The 9,538-nt window shown below is 34.9% G+C and overlaps 2 protein-coding genes across 2 annotated transcripts; both read right to left on the bottom strand.

The window, feature by feature from the left end:
- Positions 1-634: 634 nt before the first annotated feature.
- On the bottom strand, positions 635-2,564 carry LOC145043557 (uncharacterized). Its single transcript, XM_078992249.1, has 2 exons — positions 1,210-2,564; positions 635-1,015 (listed from the first exon to the last, which is right to left on the bottom strand). The coding sequence occupies exons 1-2, from the start codon at positions 1,820-1,822 to the stop codon at positions 975-977; spliced, it is 654 nt and encodes a 217-aa protein (XP_078848375.1). The 5' UTR covers positions 1,823-2,564; the 3' UTR covers positions 635-974.
- A 1,188-nt stretch (positions 2,565-3,752) lies between these two features.
- Positions 3,753-8,106, bottom strand: LOC145043558 (uncharacterized). Its single transcript, XM_078992250.1, has 4 exons — positions 7,919-8,106; positions 7,344-7,426; positions 4,243-7,205; positions 3,753-4,093 (listed from the first exon to the last, which is right to left on the bottom strand). The coding sequence occupies exons 3-4, from the start codon at positions 7,043-7,045 to the stop codon at positions 4,053-4,055; spliced, it is 2,844 nt and encodes a 947-aa protein (XP_078848376.1). The 5' UTR covers positions 7,046-7,205; positions 7,344-7,426; positions 7,919-8,106; the 3' UTR covers positions 3,753-4,052.
- Between the last annotated feature and the right edge of the window lie 1,432 nt (positions 8,107-9,538).

Below are 9,538 nucleotides of genomic sequence, written 5' to 3' on the forward strand. Positions count from 1 at the left end.
CACGCAAAAAACCATTAAAATAATGCAAGTCATTATTTCCATCAACATGGCATACTATCCTTATATGAACATGACCCCACCCACGCGGATACAAATTATACACATGAACGTTCACAAACAAATTACAAATTAACAACAATTGCAACAATCAGAGTCCTACATATTGTATCTTCGTTAAACATATATGTTACCTCTTGGAAACGTGGTCTGTTCTAAAATTGCAAGAGTGAAACAATACAAGGGATCCTTAAAAAAATCTAGTATGTGTTCAACACAGCGGTATTTATAGCAAGATTAAAACAGTAAGCACGAAGCACAATACTAATAAAAGTCTATTTGAGAGGCATTTATACTTGCTATATAAAGTAGCGGTGATAAAATTAGGGATTAAAACTACAAACAAAACTCTATCAAAAAGATTATTTTTGCAAGTTGAAATAATTTTGGACTTTAGTGAAAAAAAAAAAAAAAAAAAAAAAAATGCAAACCACAGAAACCATCAGTTGTATTTAAAATGCATTTTCTAATATACACGAAAGCCACACTACATTTGTCATGAACCAAAAAAGGTGAACAAATAACTCAACTTGGCCTCTTGAATGTTGAAAAGACATAAATGCTAAAATGCCCTTATCATCCTCACAATAAAAAAGAGACAACACTAAAAAGTAATGATCAAATATATGATTCTTCTCAAGCTTTTAAACACCAAAAGGACATAAATTTCCAGACAATTAAATCTAACAAATCTGCCCCACAAATACAACAAAAAATATCCAAGTTTTTTTTGCTGCTTATTACAACCTACTATATATTAATTCTTGGGTGTCAATATAACTAGACACAAATTAAAAAGAATTACATGAAAATAAGATCACCTATAAAAAATGGCACAAAATGGAGAGGCTTTTTAATTTGCATATAAAGCTTACAATTTTCACTAACTTTTCAAATGCCTAGAAGGTTGACTGAAATTAGTTACATTGACCTTCATTAGACCCATTCAAGTGTAATCCTGCATAAAGATGGTTTAATGTCAGAACCAGGAAACCAAACAAATGCAATTAACCATGTAGGAATAGCATTTATTCATTGTTACATGCAAGAAATAGCAATTTGTTTTTATTAGTATCTGATTTTTTAGAGAAATATAATAGAAACAAATGAAAGTAGAATGCTACAAAACACAAAGCATTGTAGAAATATTACCTTTAAGCACTTCAGGATTGATGGAATAATAATAGTCTTGAAGATCATATGGTAAAGAAGCTGTATCAAGCTCAAAAGATCCAGGTGGCACTCCAGCTCTTTCTGATCCAATCAGTTCTGTTGATGGGATTCGATGAGAGAATCTTAAACGTTCATTTCCAGGAATTTTTCGGTCATTTAGTCCTCCCCAAGCTGTTTTCTTAAACAGACTTACAAACCCTTTGACTTTGACCAATAAAGCAACAGATACACTGCCATTATCATGCACATCAAGAATTTCCACAATATCGAATTTGAATTTAGTATGGTTTTCTGGGTCTGAACCCCATTTGATATCCCAATCCTTGAATAAAGCCCATATTTCACCTTTTCGGGGATAAATAACAAAAGAATTTCTCTTCGAACTGTTTTTAGAATCTATCCGATGAGAGAACATGAGGCGATCTTTTGTTTCCTCTGATTTACCACCCACAAATTTCCCACATCCAACGGGTAACCCTTCTTCTGCCCATTTTATTTCGGATTCATCATCTGGGTCAGCCTCTAACCATGTGATCTTCAACTTAAAATTGCGTGTAAAAACTTTCCTAATTTTTGCATAGAATCTTGGCATCCCATCGATAGAATCGTAACATGCCCAGATTTGATCAACTGCGAAACAATCTTCCTCTTTATCTTTGTCAAAATTACTGAATTCTAAATCCAGGCAGTTTACAAACTTACTATCATCATCAAGATTCACATGGTTGCCATTTGGAATGCTTCCAGCAGCTTCCTTGTACACTCCGGGAACTTCCGGTGATGCTCCTTGTGCAGTTATGTCATAGGCAATGAAGAGCTTCGAGCAATGCTGACACCTCAAAGGTCTGTTCACGAACTCTCTGTCATACTCGTATTTTATGTTGCAAAAAGGGCAATAAGTCCCGAAAGATGCCCGAATGCTTGAATCTGGTGGTGTTGATGATGATTCAAAGCACTGAAGTGAGAACTCGGGAGATCATTGAAGTTGTTTTGATCTGTAAACTGTGTACATTCTCCTTTATCTGAAAGTATCATATTTGCTTCAATAATAAGCTTAAAAGCTTCAGTGTTATATCAGGGTGAAGTTTTCGGATAGTTGCTTGATTTGCTACATCGGGAAAACTGAAAAGGCAGGGGGTGTAACTTAAGAGGGATGACATCTCGATTCTGGAGACTGTCGCTTCGACTCCTGAGTATGTTGAAACTTGAAAGTGGCGTGGAGTCAAAGGAAACTCTGTCCATGAGATTGTTTCGCCTAAACACATTTTGGGCTTGACTTTGGCCAATTGGCCCTATCGGTGACATTAATATTGGGCTGAGCCCAATGATGTGCAAACAAGTAGGGAACCTTTTGTTAAGTCGGGAGCCCAGTCGTATTTAAACAAATATGGAAGGTGTTGAGTCCGAAACTTTTGTGGGGTATTTATATACCTATAATAATAGAGGTACAAATCAAGTATCATCATATTGATTTTGAAACTCTTATATCAGTTTCAAGCATATCATATTGATATATGATATGAAACTTCTATTTCTTTTTATATTAATGAGTAATGACTATAATGTTACAAAATGGGGCTATATAAACATCTCACTTATTATAAAATATGGTTAATTTATCTAGCTCATATTACATTGCTTGTTTTCACTGATATCTTCTACATTGATCAAAAATTTCAAGCAATTCATAATGAGAAAATGTATCATTGTATTTTCAATGACATTTTTGGATTGTTGGGTTATTTAAAAACTCACTTAATTTCCTATAAAATATTTTTGAACATTTGTGTTTGTTCATAAATATTTTTGAATGGTTGATGATATGTTTTGTGTTTTGTAGGGATTTAAAAGTAACTAGGAAAGGGACACCTGCCTTGATCAACCTTACAAAACACTAACACAAAACATCATCAACCTTACAAAACACTAACACAAAACATATGATCAACCATTCTGAATGAAGCATCAACAAAAACATAAATGAAAATAGGACCAAAAACGAATTGCAGCTAACAAATAGGCAACAAAAACATAAATGAAAGTAGAAGGAACCAAATCGAAGTCAACCAAAAGGTTACGATTTCTAAGGCTCCGCTGATTTAATTGTATATATAATGGAAAAAATAATGCTAGGACAAAACTCTATCAAAAAGGCTCTTTTACAAGTTAAATCTTTTTTGAACTTTAACCAAAAAAAAACACAAACCACAAATCATTTTTGCACTTTTCTCCAATTTCTATTTTAGATTACATATTCTCATGACTAACTTTACAAGAATCTATATTACAAGGTTATAATTAGAAATAAACATAGATAAAATTTTATTTTAATTAACTGATTCAACTATCTGATTATTCGTTGAATTTAAAACACATGTTCTAAAATAAACAAAAGGTCCACTACATTTGGCATGAACCAAAAAAGACAAACAATAACTTCTTCTCAATTCCTTGTGAGTTGAAAAGACATAAATGCCCTTTTAAGATAAAAAAAGAAACATTACTAAAAAAAGCGATGCAGATGGTCCAATATATGATTGTTGTCAAACTTTAAACACCAAAAGGACATAAATTTCCAGACAAATCTGCCTCACAAATACAACAAAAAAATATCCCAGAAGTTTTTTTTTTTTTTTGCTGCTTACTACAACCTACCATTTAATAATTCTTGGATACCAATATAACTAGACACAAGTTAAAAAGAATTACATGAAAATAAGAGGACCTATAAAAAGAGGCACAAAATGGAGAGGCTTTTAAATCTGCATATAAAGCCTACAATATTCACTGATTCTTTCATGTGCCAAGAAAGTTGACTGAAATTAGTTTGGTTGACCTCCACTAAACCCTTTCAAGGGCAATCCTGGAAAAACATGGTTTATGTCAGAATCAGCATTTTTATATTCATGGTTAAATGCAATAGAATGTTATTATACTGGGGTAGATTTTCAAAGTAGAATACTATACAAATATAATAGAAAACATTGCAGGATTAAGCATGGAGAAACATACCTTTAAGTGCTGCAGGATTAAGCTCCCAACAGCCTCTCAAAGCACCATCTTTTTCCTCTGTGAAAAGAAAAGCAGGAATGCGGCGAGAGAATCTGTTTATCTCCTTCTGTGGTATCACCACAATGTTGTCAGATGACCTTTGTACCCTTGGGGCCTTGTAAACCGACTTATAACCAGGGACATGTGTCAGGGACATAACTTTTACACTGCTTTCATCACTCTCAAGAACTTCAACAATCTCACATTCACAGTCAGCATCCTGTCTTTTGTTCAAAGCCCAAATCTGTTGTTCCCTTGGATATATACTAAAATTCGGCCCATTTTCTTCTGCTTTCACAACATGCGAAAAGACCTCCGGGGGTAGTGGCTTTGTTTTACCAGGAGTCGCTTTAAACAAACCACAAACAGTTGACTGATTGTTGCATGACTTAAGAAAGGATACTTGAAGTCTGAAGGGAGGGGTTTCAATCTGTATAATCTTTACATAACATTGATGAACTCCATTACTTGTATCCAAAATCGCCCATATCTGCCCTTTATGAAACTTCCATATCTGTGTGTCTGCACTGAAGTCATGAATAATCTTTGGGTTTTTTGGTAAATTACCATCCTCACAAAACGCGTTTGAACCTTTTGATGATGTGGCAGTGGCAGTGGCAGTGGCATCACTAGGGTTCTTTAATCCCCTTGGTGATCGGCGAACATTAAGCGTGTCTTTATCAATACCATTTTTACCCTCAGGGTTTACATTCTTCTTTGGAGTAGTAGCATTATTATTATTGTTATTACTATTATTATTATCAGGATTGATGGAATAATAATAGTCTCCAAGGTCATCTGGTAAAGAAGCTGTATCAAGCTCAAAAGATCCAGGTGGCACTCCAGCTCTTTCTGCTCCAGTCAGTTTTGTTGATGGGATTCGATGGGAGAATCTTAAATGTTCATTCCCAGGGATTTTTCGGTCATTTAACCCTCCCCAAGCTGTTTTCTTAAACAGACTTACAAACCCTTTGACTTTGACCAATAAAGCAACGGATACACTGCCATTAGCATGCACATCAAGAATTTCCACGATATCGAATTTGAATTTAGAATGGTTTTCAGGGTCTGAACCCCATTTGATATCCCAGTCCTTGAATAAAGCCCATATTTCACCTTTTTGGGGATAAATAACAAAAGAATTTCTCTTCAAACCGTTTTTATAAACTATCTGATGAGAGAACATGAGACGATCTTTTGTTTCCTCTGATTCACCACCCATAAATTTCCCACATCCAACGGGTAACCCTTCTTCTGCCCATTTTATTTCGGATTCATCATCTGGGTCAGCCTCTAACCATGTGATCTTCAACTTAAATTGGGTTTTGAAAACTTTCCTAATTTTTGCATAGAATCTTGGCATCCCATCGATAGAATCATAACATGCCCAGATTTGGTCAACTGCAAAACAATCTTCCTCTTTATCTTTGTCAAAATTACTGAATTCTAAATCCGGGCAGTTTACAAACTCTGGTTCATCATCATCATCATCGTCATCATCATCATCAAGATTCACATGGTTGCCATTTGGCATGCTTCCATGACCTTCTTTGCCCACATCAGCATTACCAGACACTTTTTCCTTTTCCTTTTTGGCTTTCGCATCTTCAACATCATCTGATGATTTCCGTGATCTTTTTAGAGGGCTCGACTCATCAACTGCAGCATCTTCATTGTAAGAAACTTGTGGTTTTTGGCGGGAAGATTTTCTGTAATTGACACCATTGCCAGCTGGACCAAACCCATTTCCTCCTTCTGCATCAGAACTACTTTCACCAGATTCTGCTCCAATCTTTCTTCCTCTCTTCTTCTTTGTGTCTTTAGAGGGTTCTGTTTTCATGGGCTTTGGTACAGTTTTTGAACTACCAGCAGCTTCAGGTTTTGTATTTGAAGTCTGATGTGTAAAATGACTAGACTGCCCATCTTTTTGTATATTGACTTTGACTTTTTCCCGTCTCTTCACCTCTTCCGTGTGAGAAAAGGGTGGTTGTGGTTGTGGTTGAGCTCTGTTGGATCCAAGATTTGCACTTTGATTCTCCTCATGCGCAAAACGGGACCCAGGCACTCCCCCTGCTGCACTTATGTCATAGGCAATGAAGAGCTTTGAGCAATGCTGACACCTCAAAGGTCTGTTCACAAACTCTCTGTAGTACTCGTATTTTATGTTACAAAAAGGGCAATAAGTCCAGAAAGATGGCCGAAGGCTTGAAACTGGTGGTTGTTGTTGTTGTTGATGATGATTCACACCATTGAAGTGAGAACTCGGGACACTATTGAAGTTGTTGTTTTGACCTGCAAACTGTTTTCTAGCATATGAACCATGAGTTTGAGGCTTTTGAGGCTTTGTTGCAGGAGCTTTCATGGGTTGTCTACATTTAACATCATATAGAGACCTTTTTCCTTTATCTGAAAGTATCATATTTGCTTCACCAATAAGTTTAAAAGCAGCTTCAGCACCAGGGAACTTGTTCTTATCAGGATGAAGTGCAAGTGCAAGTTTTCGGTATTGTTTTCGGATAGTTGCTTCATCTGCTACAGTTTCAATTTGAAGGATTCCATACAGGTCCTTTTCAGCACCATTGATCTTTTTTAGAGATGAACAATGAACCTCACAAACTGTGATTAGCTGAGAAATGTTTTCTAGTTCTGGATATAAGTTTCTGGCCTTCAATGCAATGTTTCGTGCCCCTTCAAAATCATTATTCACCATCTTTTTTTCTGCAAGCCCCTTGGCCCTGATAGCCTCATCTTTGTTACACTCCATTGATGCAGTAATTCAAGAAGGTAAACTACTCAGAAGATCTCATTTATATTAGAAATCAAAATCGCATTCTATGGTATCTTGTGTTTAACTCATGAATTATGAAGCAATCATATAATGGCAATGCCCCCCTTTCTCCCCAGAGTTCACTTCAAATCCCAATCTGAATATACATAAACAAAGTGGATATTGTTATTCGAAAACTGTTTTGACTTTCATTTGGTCAATAAAGTAGCAAACATGTAACTGGAAATTTTTTATTACTTAATTGTTGTAGAATCATATTACTAACAACTTATACCTAAAATTCTCTGATGCGCAAAGATGAGTGGAAATCAGATTCAGATCGTCCACCCTCTGCGATTGATAATTAGGAGAAATGTCCTGAAAGTATCACACAACACCAGATGATATTAGGTGTTATACAGTTTGAGTTTGCATCTACGTTTCTGAGAATGAGAACAATAACAACAACAGCAAAGAAAAAAATATAGCAATGATCAGATTGAGACTGATTTCATATCCTCTTACTATACGAATTTAAAGTAATCAAAACCAAACACCTGGTTACATAAAACCCCATCGCTAACATTTACGAGTTCAGAATAACTTCTAAACCGTCATGTGCAGAACAATTTCACACATAAATGTGAAGTGAGCCAAAAACCCTAAAAAGGAGTAAACAGCAAAATCGGGTATTTTCGAGTGCAGAAGATGAAATTAGGAAACGATATATCGAAAAACAAAAGAAAAATATCAAAATTAAAACCACTGTACAAGTACATACAATTACAAACAGTCTACACACACAAAAAAATATACATTGACATTGAAGCAGGAGACCAAAACAATGAAATATGAGAAAGCAGAACTTACTGAGTGAGGGTTGAGCGAGCTAGCGAGAATTCTGGAGATGGAAATGAAGGAGGGTTGGATCTAGAGATGATATGGGCAGCGGGAAGAAGAAACATGAAATTTTGAGAGATGATTTTGGCTCTGAAATATTTTCGTTTCTCCCTCCAAATTGTTAGCGTTGTTCATCAAGGGGTTGAGAAATTGAGGAATGTTAGGGTTTTTTAGGGGGTGTACTTTATGCACTAATCGTTGTACCTTGTATACTAACATGTTTAATAATTGTTTATGTTTTAATAATGCGTTTTTATCTTTCACAACATCGCACTTTATTTTTGTGTTACTAACAATTTGTGCCTCTTCTTGGATTGTTGACATAATATCGACGTATTTATTTAATAAGTACAATTAGGAAAACATGGGTTTTTATTTAAGCTGTAGTGTAGCTTATAATTAACTTTTAATAAAGACATATTACTAGATAATATTATGCATTATGCAATATTATGCCATGAGAAAATAAAAAAGAAAAAATATATATGTATTATATAGGAGATGAACGAAACATTTTTAAAAACATTTGATTTTTTTTCTCATGTTACTAAAAAGAATTGTTTTTTTTTTCTTTTCTTGTGTGATTTGTATATGGAAAAATTAATGAAAAATAGAGAGTAGCGTGAGAAGAGGAAAAAATGCCACTCACCGAAAAAACTTGGAAAACCATACATCCAAAGTCAAAGAATATCATGAATAAAATTATGGGGTGTTTTGGTGTAATTTAGATACACCGGTTTTTTTCTCAATCGTATGCGAAAAGATTGGTAGAATGCTTCTTGTATAATTATTCCAATTCTTGAATATCACATCCAATATACACATTCTTGAATATCACATCCAATATACACCCAATGATACCATGAATAATATTGAGAATAAAACATCAAATAATAAACTCAACTATTATTAATATGATTATCAAGTTTCGTCCATAAACCATACCGGTCCTCCGCGATCATATATGATTATAAGAAATTGGTAGAAGTTGATGTCTCGTTATCGAACGAAATTAAAAAACAAAACAGTAAACTAAAATCAACCTCGTAGTTGTTAATATCGACTCGTGTTGACTGCTCAGAGATGAATAATCTTTTGTCCTTAAAAGTTTTTACGTCATTTTAAGGTTGTAAGTTTCAACATAAACAATCATGATTTGATGGAGTTTATTCTTCGTTCCAACAGCTATGGAAGATGAATAAACGCAAAGTGATTACTCGGAAATAATAGAAGAACCACAATATAATAGAAGCAAATCCATATAGAGGGAGAGAGGAGAGCAAAAAAGATCCACGGATCTTAGTGTTATCTTAAACAGTGAATACGACTCTAGGAGACATGTATTTATAGTTGTAGGAACCTTGGAAGGCCTAAACCCTTCATATGGTCGGCCCTAAGAAACCCTTATCTCGGCATTTCCCTGTATGTTGCATTTTTTGTTCATTGTTCATATAAATTTGAAGACACAGATGTTCCCTTGAGTCCCTCGTCACTTTGATCTCCATGGGTGTCTCTAAAAACCTTAGTCGTCGACCTTTACCACCAGTGATTACATCCTCTTAAAAAAAACCAAACTTTGGCCTTATACTA

This window comes from Lactuca saligna, chromosome 4 (assembly GCF_052625555.1).
Source record: "Lactuca saligna cultivar CGN05327 chromosome 4, ASM5262555v1, whole genome shotgun sequence".
NCBI classification, from domain to species: domain Eukaryota; kingdom Viridiplantae; phylum Streptophyta; class Magnoliopsida; order Asterales; family Asteraceae; genus Lactuca; species Lactuca saligna.